General features: G+C 50.3%; 1 protein-coding gene across 8 annotated transcripts in view; it reads right to left on the minus strand.

Moving 5' to 3' along the window:
• Nucleotides 1–21,965, minus strand: part of CUX1 (cut like homeobox 1) — a 348,366-nt gene that overhangs the window by 16,849 nt on the left and 309,552 nt on the right. For 6 of the 8 annotated variants that reach the window (XM_070460255.1, XM_070460254.1, XM_070460258.1 and 3 more), the window contains 2 exons: nucleotides 15,908–16,172; nucleotides 62–9,719 (listed from right to left, as the gene is read on the minus strand). The exons of the other annotated variants lie outside the window; for them this stretch is intronic. In XM_070460255.1, the coding sequence (XP_070316356.1) occupies nucleotides 9,011–9,719; nucleotides 15,908–16,172 (974 nt within the window). In that variant the 3' untranslated portion in view covers nucleotides 62–9,010. Of the gene's footprint in view, nucleotides 1–61; nucleotides 9,720–15,907; nucleotides 16,173–21,965 lie in introns of those variants that run through there. 8 annotated transcript variants of the gene reach the window in all.

Consider the following 21,965-nt stretch of genomic DNA (forward strand, 5'->3'; position numbering starts at 1 on the left):
ATGAAAAGTGTTTGCTGCTCCTTCTCAGGCCAGAGCCCTTTAAATAAAAACAACCCACACGTTCTTGTGTTTGTATAAAAGATATTTACTTCAATTATCACACCTAGGGTGCTAGTGAATAATAATAATACATGGTGTGAGTTTCATACAGTGATATTGCTTCTCCATATCATATAGGGACCGTTGTACAGTGCTGAGAACAAACGTCGTATGGCTAAACCAAGGACAGAAGGGACGACGGGTGCCTCCCCCACCCCCATGCCAGGCGGATCAACTTTTGACTTCTCGTGTTGAGAACAAATAGCAAGAAATAAAATGTTACTGGAGATGGGTCACAGCAACACAACAGAGGCTTTTCTCAAAGCTATTTGTACAAAAATGATGCTTTTTTTTTTTTTGGTCAATTGGGTCATTGTGAGGATTAAAAAAAAAAAAGTCTGTGATTGTGAGTATGAACAAATGAGCTCTAAAAACATCTAAGATTTAGTGCGTTACAGAAAATATAAAATACTGCTAAAACATAAGACACCACGAGACAGGGTGGTGGTGGGGGCGGGGGGAGCTGAGCTTACTGGGAGGCGTCTGGAAGAGGCCCCCGTGTGGCCGGCCATCCTGTGCTGTGTTAGTTAGTAGTCTGGGCAGGAGCGTGGCCACCTGCTCTCACGGCAAGTAGTTTATTGCACAATCGCAAAGAGCTAGGTCTTACTCAGTGGAAAGGAACGTGGGGGCACACCGCCTTTTCGTTTCGCTTTTTCCCATTTTTATTTTCTAATGTGCTGTCCGCAAATGCTTTCAAAATTTTGGATGAAATCCTCACGTCTCCAAAATGCACAGCATTTTCTGAAAGTTGGGGGTGGGGTGGGGGGGTGTTTCAGAGGGTGGGACATGAGATGCCCGTTTTCTCTAGGAATGAGGCAGAAAACGGTGAGAGAGAGAGAGAGGGAGAGAGAGAAATGCATAGACGACTTGGGGGAAATGGAAACCCTTGTAGGGGGAGGGATGGGGCCATTGTTTCATCAGAGGGCTTTCAAAGAGACGAGGACAGAATCAGGACCCCAGACGATGTCAGAGGGGGGAAAAGCCGTGGGTGACGCGGAGAGAGAGTCGGGGGTTAGCAGGCCCTCTGGGAGCCCCACTTCGGGGCGGCGGGCAGTGCCCAGCCTCAGCCTCCGCCACCCTGACACCCAGTGAGCAAGCCACTGGGTGTCTTGCTGGCTGTGTTTCTCCACGGAAAGCTGTGCCCCTGGCCCATGCTTCCTCCGCACTTAACCACAGGAAGGGCGAAAGGGGCTCCCCCCCTGCTCCCCTGGAGTGGGTCCTTAAGCCACAGCCGGACAGAAAAACACGGTTGCTCGGCAAGATGGTTTTGACCAACTTTGTAGGCAAGGAAAACGACAACAACTGTAACAAAAGCCAACGGAAACTTGTCAGCCCAGTGAGCCTTGCCAGAGACCTCTCTCACCCGAAGTCAGGCTCGACCAGGCCTCCGCGTCCGCCCTGCCCCGGGGCTCCTGAACCGTCATGAACCCAGAAGTCTGACCGGAGGCTCTAGGAGGCTTTGGGGGAACCGAGCTTTGCTTTTTCTAAGTCTCCTCTACAGCTCCTCACACTAGCAAACTTCAAACCCCGGCGCTTCCTTAACATTGGGAGATTGCTTTGTTCATCAACTCTCTCGTTCTGAAAAGTGAGACGTGACGGAGACCACCAGTTTTTGAGTGGCTACTCTGCAGAGGGACAGCTGATTCAGAGAAGCCCCCCTCTGCCCTCCGATCACATCCCCCAGACCCTTTGGGTCTCTGAGGGTGGGGGAGGGAGGGAGGCAGAAGACAGCAAAGGCTGGAGTGAAAGTCAGAAGCATTTATGGTAACAACAATGACACAAAATAACAATACACTCCTGATAAGTACTTAAATGATTAACCTAATAATAAATAGAATAGAAATATTTTTTTAAACAATTTTTTTTTCCTCAAGGAAATATCCTTTTATAATTATCCTCACGCACGCTGCGGGGAGGTGGGGGGGGGTCAGTAGCAGTCGATCCATCTCAACAAGAAAAACGTGAAGTGCTGGGAGGGACGCCTGTGGTCACACGCTCACTGGGGAGGGTTCTCAGCTGCCTAGTCGCAGGCCCCCTCCACGCGCGGCCTGCCGCCCCAGCCAGAAGTTCTGGTGGGTGCCCGTGGGCCCTGCGTGACTAGCATGGTGGTCAGCAAGAGGCAGACTGAGATGGGGTTGCGGGGCAGGGGGGTAGGCAGTGCTGGGGAGGCCCGTTTTCCCTTCAGTTCACGAACAAAATGGAACTACAGTGAACAAACTCATCCTGCTCCTCCACAACCTGAATCATCCTGGTCTAAAGCTTACTTTGAGTCCATTTGGTGTGCAATACGTTCTCTCTTAAAAATGAAGGGAAATGATTTCTATTGCACAGAGCTTTTTACACATAGTCATCTATTTAAGTGCTTTTTGTTTAAAGCAAGCTATGAGAACATAAAGAAGAAAGAAAGAAAGAAGAAAAAAGGAAACGAAAAATGGAGGGGAAAAAAAAAAGGGAACCAGAAAACAAAAGGAGCCCCGTGCCACTTCAATCCATCTTGCTGACTGGTATCTGGTTTCACCAACGGAAGTCCCAATGCTTCTGTATATACTGTGCTTCTGATTACTGTCCACAGGGGTGTGTAGCCACGACTTTGGAATATAAGGCACCTTTCCTTTCTGTTCACAGAAAGCTTGATACATAGCATACAGCTTATTTTGTGGTAGAAATGAGAGCCTAAACACTACAAGAATTACAGTAACACAGACTTTACTTCTTTACATTATTGGATAAGCTATAATGATCCATGAAAAGCAACTCAAAGGTATTTTAAATGTTTAATAGCAAGGATGGGGAAGTGCGCATTTATGCCTAGCCTAGTGTCTCTCACTAGCCTTTTTTTTTTAAAAAGGTTTTTCACCTACGATGCCCAACTTTTAAAGTTAGCATTTTGGAGGAGACTAGGCGCTTTGGAAATGTCTCGTTAAAGCTAAATGTCACTTCATCCAAAAATGAAAATGGGGAGTATGCCACTGACGGCATGGACACAGTCTCTTTGGAGGGGAGGTGGTGATGGAAGGGCAGTGGCAAGGCCTGGGCAGGCAGGGACAGCTCCCATCACGGGACCGATGGTGGGGGAACTACATTTCCATCTTCTTCCCTGACCAAGGATGAGGCTCCCAGGCTGCTGGGGAAAGGCGGGCTCTGGGGCGGGGCTCATTTTATGCTCAGCTCCTCGTTCCCCACACCCCCATCTCTTGCCTCCATCTACACTGCGCCCCCACGACCGGAGTGCTCTGGCCTCAGCTTTCTGTACATTTCTAAGCGTCTCACAGCCTTGATCTTTCGGGAATTTCAACTGGGAACTTCCTTTCCCTTCTTTTTCCTGGTGGTTTTCATCTACCAAAAGGCAGAACGGAATCCGAATGGGAGAAACATTGTTAAATTGGACCATCCTCTTAGCAAGCAGGTGTGCTGGCTGGACTGACATTCATTGCACTGGGAAATAGATGTACACTGTGTCGGGAGTCCCGGGCTACCACCTGGCCGCTTAGGGCAGGAGCTCTGCCTTGGGGTTCACGAAGGCTCCCCTAACACCATCAAGGTGCAAAGAAACCACAGCACCAGCGAGGGGGATGGATTTCTAAATATGAGTTCTTCCCAGTTAAGTGCGTGCAAATTCTTCCATCAAGAGAACACTTAGGCCACCAGACTGGGTGGACCCACACCCAACCAGCAGCCCCGGGAGCTGGTTTTCTTCACCACAGCACAGAAACTGGCCTATTCTTTGGGGAAGAAAAGGTCACACACCTGAAGACTGGGCGTGTGGGTTCGGGAAGGCCAGATCCTTTCCTGTCCTTGGGATGCTTCCCATGGAGACCTCACAGAAGGGCTGAGATTATAACTTCCCAGTGCCAGAGACAACAGAGCTCCCCTGTGCCAGGTGGGAATCCTGGGGAAACGTCCTCATGTGGCCATGGAGGGGCAGCCGGGGCAAGGGAAGCGGCTGTGACCGATCTTAACAGCTGAGCGGGAATGGGCAGAGTGTGTAGGCGGGCCAGAGACAAGGCCCTGTGGGGCCCAAGGCCGCCCCTGCCTGCAGAGGAAATAGCTGTGAACGCTTCAGGAGCAGGTGGAGGCCAAGAGGAGGATCCCTGCGCCTTGCAGAGCACAGCTGTCTGTCCGGCTTGTGCTTACAAGAGGGAAGCCGCCTGCCCACCAGGCCGAGCTACACTCATGGACGCCACGCTTCTATGTTTTCTCTTTCCGGATCCCACTTGCCTCGCAGTTCTGAGGGGTGCAGGGGCAGGTCCAGTGGGAGCGTGGTTAGTGAGGTAGAAGGGGACAGATGAGTGTAATGACATGGGGATGGAGGGGAACATCCAGGGAGGGATCCCACCTGCAGCCTGTCGGGGAGGCCTGACCTCGCCGGGCTCTGTCTCCCCTGAGCAGCTGGCGTACTGGCCTCAGAGGGGAGCGGCCGGGGATAGCTCAGGGCAGACTCTGGTTTCTATAGGCCTGTGGAGAGGCGTCTGCCGTGGTGCATTTAAGGCAAAGGCTGTTGTCCCCTAGCTCAAGATCTAGGAAATCACCAACACCGTTTCACTGTGTGCTCCTCCCAGAAGGACGGGAGTATTGCTCCTGCTGGCTCCTCTATTGTTTTCAGGGAGGTTTGTTTTCCTACAATTGGAGGAATGAAGAACATTGCATAGAAAGTCAACAGAGTTCAACGATCGCCAGTGCGTGATAGGACACGAGTTCAGGGAGAACAAAGAAATCCAAGCCAACTTCAGGCGGGAAGGCACCTGCCTGTGGACAGAGCTGTCCAGCGACTCTTGTCCCAACCTCTCAGGGCACGACTGCTGGGTGATCTTAGGGTTGGTAGCGTATGCCAGAGCTTGCGTACAACCTGCCCTCTGCTTGGTCTGCTTACGGGGCTGTGGCAGCCCTGGGTATGGAGGCATTCAGGTGGCTCCTTCCTCCTGGGGCTGAGGGCAGCTGGGGAGGGTCTCTCACAGCCAGAGGGAGCAGACAGGAACACTTCACCCAAAGCTCTGTTGCACTCTGGGTCTGGACCACCAACCAGCACATCTGGCTTTTAAGTAGGGAGACACAAAGATGCCCACAGGAGGAAGATAGATGAGCAGGTAGGCATTTGTGCTTTGGAAGTACAGGGAAACTGTCCCAGAGAAGCCGTGAACTCTTATCTTTCTGCCTTGGTCACTGGCCCAGACATAGTGGCCATGACTTGAGAGTGGTCGTACAAGTTAGGATCCTGGCAGATCCTGGAGATGCCTCCCCAGTCTGCTGACCACAAGCCACCTTGTGTCGCGATGTTCTTCCGGCAGGTAAGCTCCGGGGAAAACCGAGTTGGAGTTAGATGGCTGTGGTAATCCTTCCTAAAGAAGGGTAACCTGCTAGACAGAAATCACAAGACTCATCCAGAAGTTCAAGAGAAGAGGCCTTGTTTGGGAAGCCAGGAGGCAGGAGTGAAGCCACGCCCCTTCTACCTCAGACACCGCAAGAGAATGTGGGCAGGAACCAAGGGTCTAGAGGCTGAACTTGAACACTGATTGTAATGCGGAGCCTCCACTTAGCCAGCTAAGTAATGGCAAAAACCTTAAGTTATGAACACTGCCTCCAATTAACAAAAAGAAGCTATTTAAAATGGTATAATGGAGCTTGTAATTAAGTGTTAGTGTTTTCTACGGAACCGTTTTCCCCAGGGGAGAGGTACAAATCAGCTTTTTAAACTGATGGAGCGGAAAGAGGAAGAGGTCGGCTGCCTGTGGGAGCTACTGCTTGGAACGCCAGCCAGCAGAAGGTAAAGCCCACGGAGGGGATGCTGTTCAAGGCACTTGAATATTGCTTATCAAGATGAAAGATCAACCCTTGGACTCAGACTGAGGGGCACAAAGAGGAGGGGGGCACCCCACCCCAGGTTTCTGTTATTTAGTGGCAGTTCTTAAAAGTATTACAGTGACAGCTTAAACACAAGAGATCTTAGGATTAGGATCGCAGTTAAAAAAAAAAAAATAAATAGAGAAAGAATACAAACATGGAACTGCAAGCAAAATTTAACCAACTGATTGTATCGAGCACCCAGATGTAAGTCTGGCAAAAAAAGACACAATGGAAATCAACAATAACCTAGTTTTAAAAAAAGAAACAAAACCAACAAAAATGACTAAATTGCCTGGAAGAGCCAAAGTGGCTGTTTTAGACGTTACTATTTGGCCACGAGGATGGACAGATTTATACTTTATCAGTTTCCTCGATTTAACACCTTAGTAAATAACAGTCATGCCTTTAAAGCGAAAACACTACCCTGGCGTTCCCTGTTAACGCCCTGCTTTTCTTCTACTGAAAGTCGGGTATTTGGAGACTCATCATGTGATGACAAAATTCCTCCTTGAGGTTTCTGTGGAGAGGACACCACAGTACTGTCAGGGGCTCTGCTACTCACTGTCCTGAGGGTCACGGATGCAAACGCCCTCTTCTCAACGCACCTGGATTCAGCCAGATGGGAATCCATTTTCCCCTTAAGCTCCTCCGTGTTGAATTCTCTGCTCACTGAACCAGATTTCAAATTCAGAATGATATGAAACCATCAAAAGACAAACGGCCTGCCTCCCAGCCTCCTAGAGCCTTCTGCAAACTTCTTCTTCATGAAAAGGCATTGTCTTTAGTGTAGTGACTCTTAAATTTGTGAAAAACTTGAACTAAGTGCTGCAGTTGCAGGTTAAAAGACTGTAAATGAAATACATAATTTCTAAAACGTCATGCAAGAAATGTGGTTTCACATCTTACAGTCAAAGTCCTACAAGTTAATTAATACAAGCACACTGAGGTGTAATAGCGGGAGCATACCTTTAAAATTAGAACTCCCTCCCACCCCCCCCAAATCAAAAAAGGTAATATTAATTAAACTTAAGAAATAATGAATGCACCATTAAAATGTCATCCAAAGATGTTGACCTAAGACAAAGGTTTCAATGATACACAATACGGTCAAAAAGGTTTCAATCAGTAATATACAGTATGACAACTACATCTTGTAAATTATACCCAATACTGCCGGCAGTCTATCCCTCTAAAGAATATTTGCCCCTTTCATCCCTTCCTAACAATCAGATAATAAAATACAGCACCTATAAATAAGCAAAAAAAAATATATATATATACCGAAATCATCTATTGTTAGTTTAAAGATATGGCAATAAAGGAGTCTAAATTAGCAAACTTGTAGAAGCCATAACTGATAAAACAGCTTATTGAAAAAAGGTGGCAGTAATGCACTCTATGTGTGCACAGGTACTTAGGAAAATACACAGACGTATAAAATTGCACACACGCACACACGCACACTTTCATACACCTCTGTTCTCACGCATATACACATAGACGACAGGAGGAATCAGAGACAAGTTAGACTTTTGATTTGTACTTAGACTGCCTTAAACTGTGCATAAAAAGAACGTTCCAAGAGGCAAAATGAATGGAGGGCCAATGATCTGGTCTGGAAGTGAAGAGCATCAACATTTTGGTGTGACTACGGGGGGTGGGAGCCGAGCCCAGACTGCCACGTTCTCTCTTCTGCAGGGAAGGAAGGAGGCTTCCCACGACGTCAACAGTCATCAGTGCTTGTGGTGGGAAGAAAGGGACAGATAGAGAGACAGAGAGAGAGTTATGCGTGTGCTTGGGCGCACGCACGAGCCCTGCCCAGGCCCAGGGTGTGGCGTCCCCTGGTGGGGCTCAGTCCATCAGGCGCCCGGGAGAGTGGTGTGAGGTGAGGTGCCTTCTGTGTCATGCAAAGACTGCTGCCTACGAGGGGCAAGGGGCCCCCAGGGGCCCCAGATCTGCCTGCGGCGACCTTCGCGGCCTACACGTTCCTCCTCTCTTTCAACGCTCGCACATGTGCAAGACGCACTAACACAGACGTAAGACACCATAAATTAAACAAAATGAACGGGTACATGCTACAGTTCTAACTTGTCTCCTACACCTCCAAGATATGAGGTCTGATCAGCGTGCTCTGCGGTTAGAGGTTAAAAAGCAGATTATAAAATACCTAGATTCGGATCTTTTCTTTTTGTCCTGATTTGGCCTAGAATGGAGTGTATTAAACAAACCCTGGTCAGCAAAAGCCCAGAGTCAGTTAAAGCTATGGATCAATGTGCACTACATGTCAGGATTCTATTCACGTACAAGAAAACACTACGTCAGCTACCACAAAATCAGATATTTTCCTGATGTGACTTTTCTTGTTAAAAAATATGTGGAGTAAATGTGTTTTACTTTAATTCAAAGTTTCAAAGGAGAAGATTCTTTACTTGAAAATATTTAGGAATCCAAACTAGTGTGTTTAGAGTCGGTTTGACTGTGCAATCTCTTAGTGGCAACTGAACAGCTACAAAAACTTTCTTTTTTAAATTTTTTTTTCTGAAAAATCCCCCCCTCCCCTTTTTTCCTGGTTTAAGAAGATAATAGTGTATTATCGCTCTGAAGCCATTAGATGGCAGATAAAAAGCCCCCTTTTAATATGTGGGTTTGATTTTTTTTTTTTAAAGCCCACACGAAAAGAGGAGGGCGCAAGGCAAAGCTGTAAGAGTTATTCCAGAACCTGTGGAAATCACTTAGGGCAATAAAAAAAACACTTCAGGGTACAAAAAAGCTCGACTACACATTTCCGTTTTCTTCCTTGAAAACACAACATAGATTGGGCTTAATGCTCCTTTTGTTTTCTATATGCACCTTGGCCTATGGCGATTTTGCCCTGTGGCCCGCAGGGCGGTTAAGTGCGCAACACGGTCCCGGCCGCGGAGTCGGCGCCCGCCCCTCTGCCGGCCCGGCCCGACCCAGCTCAGCCAGACTCGGTTCGACTCGGCCCAGCTCGGCCAGACTCGGCCCGGCCCGGTCAGGCTTGGCCCGGCCCGGCCAGACTCGGCGCGACGGGCGGGCGGGCGGCGCCCTCTCAGAACTCCCATTCGATGGGTTCCTCGCGGCTGGCGGCCTTCTCCAGGCGGTGGATTATGCTGTTCAAGTTCGCGGCCTTCTTCTTCCTCAAGGGGTTGTCTCGCGAGTCCCTGGCGCCCGCCGCCTCCGGGAGGCCGAAGAGGCTCTGCAGCGAGCTGGGCCTGCGGGCTGCCGCGGGCGCGCTGGTGCTTGGCAAAGCGGAACTCCTGTCGGCGCCGTCCCGGGCCCGGCAGGGGCCCTCGCCCGGCGGGGCGGCTGAGGTAGCGGCGTCCTCCCCGGCCGCGGGCGCGGCGGCGGCGGCGGCGGCGGGGTTTGGCACGGGCCCCGAGCCGTCCGCGGGACCCTCGGGTGGCGGCGGCGGCGCCCGGGGCCGGCCCTCGTCGGCGGTGGCGGCGGCGTCCGGGACCGCGGTCCCCAAGGGCGGCGGCTCTGCCTTCTCCGCCGGCCGCGGCGCCTCCTCCCGCTCCTCCGGGGCCGCAGCCGCCTCGGCCGGCCCTCCCTGAGACTTGGCGGCGGCCGCGGGGCCGCCCGACTCTTCGGCGTCCGCGGCGCCCGGGCCCTCGGCGGCCTCCACGCCGTCGCAGCTGTCGCCCTCTGAGCTGGGCGCGGCCCGGCCGCTCCGGGCCGACGGCGAATCGCTGGCCCCGGCCTGGCCCTGGCTCCCGGCCTGAATCTCCTCAATGAACAGTTCTCTGCGGATCCGAGACCTACGAGACACAAGCAGTGGGGGCGCCGTCAGGGGACCTCTGTGCACGGGTGCCCCGTGTCCCTTCCCTCGCGGCCCAGGCGTCCTGCCATCTCCGCCCACTGCCCGACATCTCACTCCCACCGGCCTGACAGCCGCTCAGGCTCCTGCGGCCCGGAGTGGAGCCCCTCTTTACAGCCACCCCATCCTCCCCAGCCAGGAGCCAACAACCCTCCCAGCTGAAAGTTTCCCAGGCTTGGGGCCTCTGAGTAAGCTGTCCTTTGGTTGGAATGCCAGTCCCCTCTTCACTAGGATGGACCACCAACAATAATGGCACGGCAAGGTCCCACTCTTTGCACACCCACACCTAGCACTGGTGCTTGGTGTACAGCCATAAGGCCAAATGGATTCATACAAGGAGATAAAGTATGAATGGTAACCACTGCCTCCCCCTCTGGACCTCCTGAGAGAGAATCAGTTATTAGACAGTGCCCAAAGTGAAAATCTTCAGTGTCCAGCTCTGAGCCACACGTCAGTGTCTCTGGTCAAGGCTGAGGTGGGATTATATCAATTTGTGTGATTAAATTTCAATTAATTCCCTCCTCTAAAAGACGACCAGGGAAGGGTCACTTTTGACCAATCAGGAGGGAGGCCAAATATGTGCTCCAACACATCCACCATGTTTTAATTAAAGCTGAGTTCAGCCTACAGTGGAAAGTGTGCTTCACTACTTTGTCAGGTCCGAAGGAAACAGCTACAGAAGGGCCCAGGCCTTCCCTGTTTTGGAGCCCTGTAATGTCATGAAAGGGCTTTTGTTAAATCTTTTGTGTCAGAACTTCTCTTTCTAACATGCTCACAGTACTGGGTTCAATCAGAAGTCTCTCTAGGTGTTTCTTCCTAAAAACCTCTGATCATGAGCCAATTGTTAGTGGATAACATCTTCAGGGAAATTAGCACCAAGTCCAGTGTCTTGCAGAAACTGGGCCTGCAGAAAGCCCAAGTGTGCATGAAGATATTTTCCGCAGTGTGTATTAACTCAATAAAGGTGACATTTTTTGAGAACCCATGGTATGCCAGGTCCTGTGCTGGATGTAGGGAGGTTGGAGCCAGGGAGAATCCAGCTATAGTTTAGTCCAGTATATCACAAGTCAGGTCATGGTATTCTGCTACAGTTTTTTGCTCCATACATAGGGTGAACTTTGACCCTTGTCCTAAAGATGATCCCTGAACCAAAGCTGCAGGGGTAGGTCCTGAAGCCCTCCCAGAAGTTCCCAGGAGGTAACGGAAGACTTTCCTCCTTCCTGGGGGCTACTTTGGGAGCCTGTGAAATGGTAATTCCCATGGGCACTTTGCTAGGAGGATGAACCTACACTTTGCTGGATTTCAAGCCCCTTAACAGCTAAAAAACACCCACTAGGGTGAACACTCAATCCCATTCCACCCTGATGGGGGAGTAGGGGAGGCTAGATGGGCAGTTAAGGGTTTGGTCTGATCCAGGCCACAGGTCCATCATGGACTAACTGGAAGTCCCAGGGGCAGCCTGGCCCAGAATGGAGTACAGGCTTTTTGGAACCAGGCAAACTGGATTTGAAATCGGTTCACACTGGGTTTGAAATCTGGCTTGTCAATTACTAGCTACAAAACTTGGACAAGTTCTTTAAGCTTTTTGTGCTTCAGTTTTCTTATCAGAAAAGTATGGAGAATAGTGTCTTCCTTGCAGAGATGTTATGATTAAATGTTGGGGTTTTTTTGTTGTCATTTTCTTTTTTTTTTTTGGGTTACGCCACATGGCATGTGGGATCTCAGTTTCCCAATCAGGGACAGAACCCACGCCCCCTTGCAGTGGCAGGACGGGGGTCTTAACCAATGTACCACCATGATGAAATATTAAATACAGGACACAAAGTAGACCAAAAAAAGAAAAGGAACTATTTTTCTATTTTAACCACCCAGCTGCCTTTTGAATGACAAAGTCCTTGTCATAAGTGCCAAGGCTGAGACAGAAGGGCTGAGGGACGGGGAGGGATAACTTCATGTCTAAGACCTGGGATCGAGGCTGTGACCCTCACTGGCTAGACTGACATGTATGACATTTAAACATTTACACATATGACATATAAAACGGGGCTGGCAGTGCTGAATTCGACTGTAGGTGGGAGGAAGTATGAAATAACATCTATAAAGCTCTTGGCTCAGGGCCTGGCACATGTTACATGCTTAGCAGATAAGAGGCATCATCCTTCCCAGCCTAGATTAGTCTCTGTGTCCCTGAGGAAGATTATCTTCTGGTCTAGCAAGACCAGGTCCCAGAAGCGAATCTGGTTTTCAGACAAGTTATGCAAGGCTGATAGGATGCTGTGGCTTTTAGGGCTTGGAAGAGTTTCTGCTGGGTGGACCTGTTATCCAGGAGACCAGGTGTCCTGGGCTGTTTGTTCTGGTGTTCCTGGGTAAATGGTCACCTTAGAATACTTCTGATGGCCTTAGGGTAAAAGGAGAAGAGGAAGTAAAGTGTTGTTTATTTTTTGATGGGGGTAAAAATCAACTCCAAGCATTTACTCCCTAAGGGTTCGAGTGGTGCGGAAAAAATGAAATCAACTTCTGTTTAACTCCTGCGGAAAGAACCTAAGAAACTGCCCTCTTGACCACAAGTCCTTAAAAATTGGTGTATTATTTCTCTAGGATAAAAATCTCAAAAGTGAGATGTCTGGGCCAAAAGATCTGTGCTTATTTAATTTTGATAGAAACTGCAAAATCACTGTCTAAATTATCAGTAACAATCCACTCCCCTACAAATACTGTATTTCTGCCCCTTTTCTGCATCTTCAGCAGATACTGGGACACTTTCAAAGTTTTGCCAAGTGGTAACAAAAGATGGAATGTTGTTTTTATTTTAGATTTCTAAACTATTTAATCTAATTGATCATTTTTTCATATATTAGCAGCATCCATCTCTTTTCCTATGAAATGCCTATTCATATTCTTTACTAATTGTTCAGGAGGATTTTAAAAATCAATTCCTATAAAAATGGACAAAGGAACACTCTATTACATGTATTGTAAAATACTTACTTTTTCCTAGTCTTTTGTGTTTGTTTTGGGATTTTGTGATATCTTGAATCCTTTCATTTTCTACTTTCATATAGTCAAATATAGCTATTTTTGCTAGATGGTTTTAGGTTTTCCTATATTTCTAATCTTTATTAAAAAAATTCTTAGTACAAAGTAATAAAAATATCTTGAAAAAAACAACAACAGGGATTTCCCTGGTGCTCCAGTGGTTAAGAATCTGCCTGCCAATGCAGGGGACACAGGTTTGATCCCTGGTCCAGGAACTAAGATCTCATATGCTGTAGGGCAACCAACCCCCTACACCACAACTACTGAAGCCCAGGTGCACTAGAGACCACACATCACAACTAGAGAAAGCTCACAGACAGCAACAAAGAGCCTGTGCACTACAACGAAGACCAAGCCCATCCCAAAACTATAAATAAGCAATAAATAAAATTTAAAAAAAAAAGAAACTGCTTTCTTGTTTAGGAATTAAACACATTCAGGGATGTGTGCTGAGTGCTGCCGTGTGCTCATCCGTATGTGAAGTGCTATGGGACCTACCAGGTGAGCTGGTCTGTCCTGAGCATTTAAGGGAAGAGCTGAAGCCGTGGAGAGAGGGCTGGCTCAGCCGGAATCTCTGCACTTTTCTTTTGGGTGGCCTTAGGGGAGGGACTTCAGTTCTTTGGGCTTTATGCCATTCCTAGTGACCTGATGCCACTTCTTATTCAACCTATTCTGTGACTTATAAAATTCTTCTCTAATTCAGTTCTTTCAATACCCTGCACACATCATATCACTTCTAGGATATTCATCCAGATCTCTGCAGGTGATAGTGATCTCTGCCCTTGGTTCTACCACTTGACTTACCAGCTTGCTTTGTTGTGGAGTGTATTTGACAGCATTTATTGAGCATCTATCTACTCTAGGTCTGGATTTGGGCTCATGACTAAGCTTTGAGGTTCCATGGCTCTTCTTCCCATCTCCGCCTTTTCTCTTTATAGTTGGATATGTTTAAATGCTCAAATCAGGCATCTCCACAATGACCAGCTGACCATCATGTGATGGCATTTCCATGGGGGTCAGGAGGCCAGCTGGGAAACCTGGAGAGCGTGTGCCCTGGCCAGGAGGCAGTGACTGCCTCTCAACTGGGGCCTGCAGGGTGATCTGGGAAAAAGGTGACTCCCAGCAGGGTGGGGCAAAACGGCTTTGGAGATGTTTTGTGTGACTGACAGCTCCTTTACCCAGATTTTCAGCAATCTACAGCTTCATGCTCTCCTGTCCAGGGTTAGCATACTTCATTAAATTGGATGTGACTTGCAGAAGACTCAAAAGTGCACATTCAAATGTACCTCTGTGTCTGGAAAGTGAAAACAGGATTGCATAACACCTGGCAAGGAGAGGCTCTGGGGAACCTCTGCCCACGTTTCCATTCACTTGCTTTCACTGTACTTGTTTACTGCTCTTGAAGTTTCCTTTCATGTAGAGGGAGCTCCACTCCTGCAACTGCTGACCTCTCTCTGCCTCTGTTTTGACCTGATCGGTAAATTTAGGAGTGAATAAGCTGGTTGTGCTCAGCTCATGTACTTTCTTTGTCTTCTTGGGAGCCAGTCCACATATGGTGAGGCCTGCCTGGGGCCAATGCTGCCTTGATGGAAAAACTGGCTTGGTTTTAAGAGTCAGGTAGCAGGTCTATTGGGCTTCCCTGGTGGCTTAGTGGTAAAGAATCTGACTGCAATGCAAGAGACCTGGGTTCAATCCCTGGGTTGGGAAGATCCCCTCGAGGACAGCATGGCAACCCACTCCAGTACTCTTGCCTGGTGAATCCCATGGACAGAGGCGCCTGGCAGGGTACAGTCCATGGGGTCGCAGAGTCAGACACAACTGACTCGACTAAGCAGCAGCAGCAGCAGCAGGTCAATTTGGCTCTCACACTAAGCTATTGTTAACATAGCCTTTGTTGGTGATAAAGGTATTATTTTGGCTCCTATCTAATATTTAAGCATTTTCCAATTTGTTCAGAACCTGGAAGTTTTGCTGGGCCCTGTCAGAAACTCCAGCAGAACCTATCTGATGAGGCAGGGCCCACTTTGAGACGCAACTCCTCCCTCCAGCCCCTGGCTGCCTGTGAGCTTCTGTGGCTTGCTGCTTACCTACACTGGCTCTTCACAAGCACCTGTCACCTTGGTATCGCCAGGAGCACCTACCCCAGTTCTGCTGAGCCTGAGAAAAAATGATGTTCTGACAGGAACCAGCAATTGAGATGGCCATGTACACGGCATTCAGTGGGCCTGATTCTCCATTAGACCACTGAGAATTCTGTCTCTAGCAGCAGGGAGTCTTGGTTATATGGGTGATCAACAATTCACTACCTGTCAGTGGATTTCCACTATCTAATCCAAACATTTTACCCTGTTCCTTTTTCTACAGGAGAGCGCCGGGCCCTTTCCTGCTCAGGTAAGTTATTTAACCCCTCTGAGCTTTATGTTCTCATCTATTAAATGTGGACAAGACTGTATCTTATATAGTTGTGAGGATCAAGTTGATACAGTGCTAGTTAAAACACATAGCTCAGTGTCTGTGGACCTAGTAGATGCTCAATAAATCTTCAAGAACTCATGACTTTCCCCAAAGAAAGGGTCTTACACTACTTCATTTATTTAATTACAAAATGAATCAAACTAATTTGGAAAACAACACTATAAAAGACCTTGAGAAAGCATAAGAAAATCACTAGATACACGCTCACTCTTGTGGAATCAAGAATGACTACACTCTCCCCTTTTTTTTCCAACTATTTTTTTTTGGTCATGCTGCATAACATGTGGATCTTAGTTCCCCAACCAGGGATTGAACCTGCACTCCCTGCTGAAAGCACAGAGTCTTAAGCACTGGACTGCCGGGGAAGCCCCATACACTGTTTAAACGACAGCACTAAGAGGAGACTTTTTCTGGTTACAGAAGACATGGACTGTCTCTACCTGCATGACTCTCCATCTCTGGGAGTTTAAGATGCCAGTAAGAAGAAAAGGCCAGCTAGCTGACTGGACACCAGGTCTCAGGCCCCAGCATGCCCCCCGCGCGGGGACTGGCCACGCGCTGGGGGCCGGACGTGCCTCTGGCAGAGCTGCGGCTGGCAGGCCGAGGGCAGGGCCGTACCTGTAGTTGTGGAACCAGTTGATGACGGTGCTGGTTTTCAAGTTGAGCTTGGTGGCGAGCTCTTCGATGGTTTTTGGTGACGGGTATGGCTTTTGCTGATATGCTCGTTTCAGAGCTTCTTTCTCTTCGGGGGCCAGCACTACTCGGGGTTTCTTCAGCTGGTGCTGGGGCTGGGGGCTGGCGCCCTGGCTGTAGTCGATGCCAACGGATGGGGGCTCGCAGGGCTGGCTGTCGCTGACCGAGCTGTGCCGCCGCTTCATGTAGGCTGAGGGAGGGAGAGACGTCAGACTGAGGGGCGGGCCCAGCGGGGAGACCCGCCCAGGCCCCCCAACACCCCTGCGCCACGGCACACCATTCACTCCCGGTTACTTCTGCGTGGATCGTGGCAGCTCCCTGCTCTTCTGAGAACATCTCAAAACACCTGGACTAGAACCGTTCTGAAACCCAATACACACTCATCAAGGACCTGCTCTGCTATAACGGGAGGTCCCTGTCTGTTCCTGCATGACTCATGGTTCAGTAGGGACACCGAAGAGTATATAGAGAGGTGACCCCAACGGGGTGTGATAAGGGAGGGCACACAGGCACCCCACTGGGGGGGGCTCTGAAGGGGAGTACTCAGCCCTGCCTGGTGAGGGCATGGGGGAGGCAACCAGGGGGCATGATGTTTGAACTGAATCTTGAAGGACAAAGAAGGATTAACCAGAAAAAAACTGGCAGTGAGATAGAAGACGGTAGGAGGCCACTCCAGAAAGCAGGAATAGTGTGTGCAGAGACACAGGTAGGAAACGGCATGGTCAGAGTGTGTCCTGTGGGTGCGTGCATGCAGAGCAGGGGGAGTGGAGATGTTGGACCTAAAGCTGGAGAGATGGGTAGCCAGGGGAGGCTGCAAATTTGGACTGTACCTTGAAAGCAGGGGGAAGAGACACAAAGATTCAATAAAGGGAATGAGGTGATGAGCTCTCTGTTTCTGAAAGGCTGCCCTGGCAGCAGCTTGGAGGACGGAGGGAGGGGGAAGCACTGGGAGGAAGATGCTAAGTGAGGAGGGAAGGAGGATAGAGATGTAGACGAAGGTAGTGGTGACGGGGTTGGAGAAAAGCACACGGATGGTTGCACTGTGAGGGGCAGAACTGATGGGGCTTGGGGACCGACTGAGTGAGGGACCAGAGCAGATGGAGCTGGGGATGGCTCCCTGGCCTCAGGCGTGGGAGGTGAAGTGGGTGCTGGTGTCACTGGACTGGGTACCACGGGAGGAGCAGATTAAGGGGAGAAGATGAGGGGTCATATTGGAAACGTGGAGTCTCAGGGCTCTCTGGGTCATCCACAATGAGATGGTCTGTAGGCAGTTAGAAAGACAGGTGTGAAGCTCAGCAGAATGGTCTAGGCTAGAGAGGAAACTGGAACCACTAGAATAGAACTTGTAGTAAAGTCAGTGACCTTGATGAACTGACAGACAGAGAAGGGCACAGAAGGAATCTTGGAAAACACCCACATGCAGAGTATAAGCAGGAAGAAGCAGCCATGAAGGATGCAGAGAGACGGGAGGCCAACCAGGAGATGGGTGAGGAAGGGATGAGTGGGGAGGGAGGGTCCCCGAGTCAGTGCTGCAAAAAGCAAAGTCCGACAAGGATCCAGGATGTCCTAGTGCTGAGTGATTAGGGCGAAACTGGAGACCTTGGTGAGCAGATACAGTGGAGCTATAAGAGGAGAAGCCAGACTTCAGTGGGTTTAGTAGTGAACAGGAGGTGAGAAAGTGGAGGTAGTGGGCAGGAGTTACTATTCTAAGAAGCCGAGCTGTAAAGGAAAAGTGAGACACAGGATGGCTTCTAGACGGGAAGTTCAGTGTTGACGGTGGGCCTTAAAAGATGACTGGGAGCTGATGTGTGTCCAAGCTGAGAGGGGAGGAGATGGAGAGCTCCAGGTGAGGGCGGGAGGGAGGGGAATGGGGGGTGGACACCCAGACGCACTTACAGGGACTGAGGTAGGGAGAGTTGATGGTCTCGGTTTTCTTTATGAAGTACGAAGGCAGGAGGAAAGGCAGCTCTGAAGAGCTGGGAACAGAGTCTTGGAGAGAGGCGGGTGGGAGACGGTGGTGGGGGTGGAGGGGAAGGATGGTGGGGGCCAGGAGAAGCACAGAGGACCCTGCTGAAATGGGAGAGATGGATCTGAGGTGGCACCAACCCCTGTGGGTCCCTGGTGCCAAGGCTGATCCTGTGTGAAGACGGCGGGCCGGGCGCCACTCCCAGGCTGGGGCTTGCAGAAGGGTTAAGAGTGAAGAGCTGTGTGATGGGGTACCGCAGCCAGTGGGGGTCAGGGGGTCTGGGGAAGGAGAGAGAGCAGGAGAGGGTGCACTGCTGGGGGGAAGCCTGGGAGGGGTTACCCAAGCTCGGGAGGCCATCCGGGGTCACTGGGATGAATAGACAAACGTGGAACGAGGGATGGACAGTGGAATGTGATCAGTGAGGAGGCACCTGAATTTAAGCTTTGAGAGGTAGAGCAGTTATGGGTGATGATGAAATCTGGGGAACCAAGGGTTGAGGAGGTCAAACTACTTGAGGCTTGGGTGCTGGACAGGTCAGAGGGGTCATAACATTCCCCTGGATGAGGCAGCACGTGGGTGTGGGGGAAGGGAGTGATCCATGGGCCAGTCTTGAAAAAATGTAGGGAGTGAGCGAGAAGTTGGGGGAGGAGAAGAGAAGGAGCTCCGAGAAAGCCTGTAGGACTTTCAGATCTTGGAGGAGGGGGGCCTGGCCCAGGAGTGGGGGAGCAGCTGGAGCAGAACTCAGAGCGCGGGGGTCTCTCAGCCCGCCCCGGAAGGTACAGAGGCTGGGCGGAGGTGAGGGGAGGACAATTGCTGTTCATGTGTCTTCACTGTGGAATGAGGGTTAGGAGCAGCAGTGGGGAGCCGGCAGAGGGCAGGCTCAGGGACTCGGGTGCGACTGTCACCTGGGGGTGTGCGGAGCGGGCTGCACGGTAAATGGGGGTGATTCCTAGATTCTGAGTTATCTGCTCTACTAGGGCTGTCTGTGCTTCGTCTGCTCCTCTCTGAGGTTATGCTTCAGGTTAAAAACTGTTTGGACTTCTTGACCAAATGAATCCTCCACAGAGGTCATGCTAGTGAATTAGTTTGGAATATGGTTTGAATATTCCTTAAAACTTCTTAAAACTGATGGGTCCATGGCTAATTCATTTCAATGTATGACAAAAACCACTGCAATGATGTAAAGTAATTAGCCTCCAACTAATAAAAATAAATGGAAAAAAACAAACAAACAAAAAAAACTGATGGGATATGAGTGTGTGTGTGTGCGTGAGCTCAGTTGTGTCCGACTTTGGGACCCTATGGACTGCTGCCCGCCCGGCTTCTCTGTTCATGGGATTTCCCAGGCAAGAATACTGGAGTGGGTTGCCATTTCATTCTCCAGGGGATCTTCCCAACCCGGGGATTGAATCCAAGTCTCCTGCATTGGCAGGCGGGTTCTTTATCACTAGTGCGATCTGGGAAGTCCCAGTGGGACAGGAAAAGGTGTTATTAAATTGAGACAGCATGGAGTGGTCAGGACAGCAGTATCCGCCAGCAGCAGCAGCAGAGGCTAACATCTATCATCTAATCTTCACAGTTATGCTACAGGAGAGAGACCAGTGACATCCCTATTTACAGACGGGAAAGCTGAAGCCTAGAGAGGTTCAGTGATTTGCCAGAGGTCACACGGCTAGTAAGTGTCAGAACTGAGGTTGACCTGAGTCTGTTCTGGGCAGCCCTGCGCCCACCCCACCTGGCCGGATGGTGGCCAGTGCCCCCACCCCCTGGTCAGGGTGCAGGAGCAGGGCTGGGCTGTGTCCACGGGCACTGCGGGAAGCCTGGGAGCTTCAGCAGCACTGACACTCGGGTCTGCAGTGTCACAAAGGACTGTGGGGCCCCTCAGTAGCCTTCAGGGAGGGGGGTCCAGCCCCCCAGCTAGCTGAGGCTGTGTGTGTATGTGCATGCATGTGCTTGGAACTGTGTGAACAGGTTGGTTCAGGGCTGTCTCATGAAGGGAACAGAAAGCAGAGGGCAGACTAGAGCAGATAGAGAAGTTTACAAGAAAGAAGGAGAGCAATAAAAGATCGTGATACAGGGAGAAGCAGCAGAGCTTCGTGGAAGAGAGGGAGCAGGGCATCCAAGGGAATCCTGTAGCCTGCACTGCCTGGTACAGAATTTTTAATCTAGGTTAGACGGGGGGCACAACTTATTTTCATGTATTTTAAAGGGATACAAATTATTTTAATAACTCTCATTACTGAGCACTTCTATACACTGGTTGTTATACTAGGTACATTCTAATCCTTACAGCTGGAAAGTATTCTCTTCATGTTACACATTAGGAACTTAGGCTAGGAAGTTACTTAAGGTGCCATTCTATGATTAGAACTCAAACAACGGAGAAGCAAATCTCCCCCCAAAATGAATGTGGTAAGAGTCAGAGGCCAGAAAGAAATGGGCCTGGTCTGTTCCACCAGACCCCTCAAGTTGGGCGGGTGACCGACAGTCTATGGAAATCACAGGAAGTGCTGGGCCCGGGATCATCCACTGTTGTATCCGAGGGGCCAGATGCCTCCCACTGGGGCTGGTCAGTGAGCAGCCCCACTCGGGCGAGAGGACAGCAGGCCCAGCTGCTTAGGGACTGGGATGCGGAGGGGCCTGGGCCCCAGTGGAACAGTAACCCTTCTGGGACACAAGATGGCGCTGAGAGCCTGTGCAGGAGACAGGCGGTGGCCGGGGAGGCCCCTGGAGATCTGCCTGGGGCGCCCAGGTCCCGCTCTGCTGGCCCAGGAGGAGGGTCACAGCAGGGAGCCGTGGGCCCAGGGCTCCTGCTCAGGAGGTGGCTGTTGGGAGGGCGCTGCCTTCTGACAGAGGACGCACAGCTTTAAAGCTGCCTAGGCAAGCTCTGCTGAGTTGCTGAAACCGTGAAATGGATATACTGGGTTCATGATACCATTCTCTCTACTTTTATGTCTGAAATTTCCCAGAATAAAAAAGGAAAAAGTAAAAAAAAAAAAAATAAATAAATAAAAAAGTTTTTGGTGGGGGGGGGGTTGACACAGCACCAAGCCTCTGGAGCTTGGCCTGCGGCTGCAGCCTGTGACAGGGCCTTGGTTGGCCATCGAGGGCAGGTAGGGCAGGAGTCCACCGGATGGCCCTGGCTGGCATGGAAGCCGATGTGTGGGCTTGTGGTCCCAGTGTAGCTGGCACTTGGCACAGGGCAGCAGAACAATCTCAGAGCATCGGCTGTGAAGGCTGACAGCCCAAGTTTTGTTGTTCAGTCGCTCAGTCGTGTCTGACTCTTTGTGACCCCATGGACTGCAGCACACCAGGCTTCCCTGTCCTTCACCATCTCCTGGAGCTTGCTCAGATTCATGTCCATTGTGTCGGTGATGCCATCCAAACATCTCATCCTTTGTCGTCCCCTTCTCCTCCTGCCCTCAATCTTTCCCAGCATCAGGATCTTTTCTAATGAGTCTACTCTTCGCATCAGGTGGCCAAAGTACTGGAGATTCAGCTTCAGCATTGGCCCTTCCAATGAATATTCAGGGTTGATTTCCCTTAGGATTGACTGGTTTGATCTCCTTACTGTTCAAGGGGCTTTCAAGAGTCTGGAAATCAGGCAAGTTTCATAATGCCGGAGCCTCATGTTTCCTAGATAACAACATCTGTACGAGATGGAGTGACGTGGGCTGAATGAAGTCTCGGCACAGCGTCTGGAGACAGGAGGCACTTAGGAACTGCAAGCTCTATGGTCACATGAGGACTGGCACCAGAGGCTCTTGCGTCTTCTCGGAGCCCAGCTCCACAGAGCCAGCATCAGAGATTCTCATGTTTTCTTGGAGCCCTTTCCTGGTTGGTGAGGACAGCGGTGCTTCAGCTGGAGGTGAGTTCAGGGGGTAGGAGCCTGGGCTCCCCCCTGACCCCCCAGCTCAGGCGTGCTAGGCATGGGGTCAGCACAGTCCCATGGGTGGTCATGACACCCACTCTCTGGTGAGGTCCCCTGCAGACACTGATGGGCAGGGTCACAGCTTC

Source organism: Odocoileus virginianus, chromosome 33 (genome assembly GCF_023699985.2).
Source record: "Odocoileus virginianus isolate 20LAN1187 ecotype Illinois chromosome 33, Ovbor_1.2, whole genome shotgun sequence".
In the NCBI taxonomy this organism is placed as follows: Eukaryota; Metazoa; Chordata; class Mammalia; order Artiodactyla; family Cervidae; genus Odocoileus; species Odocoileus virginianus.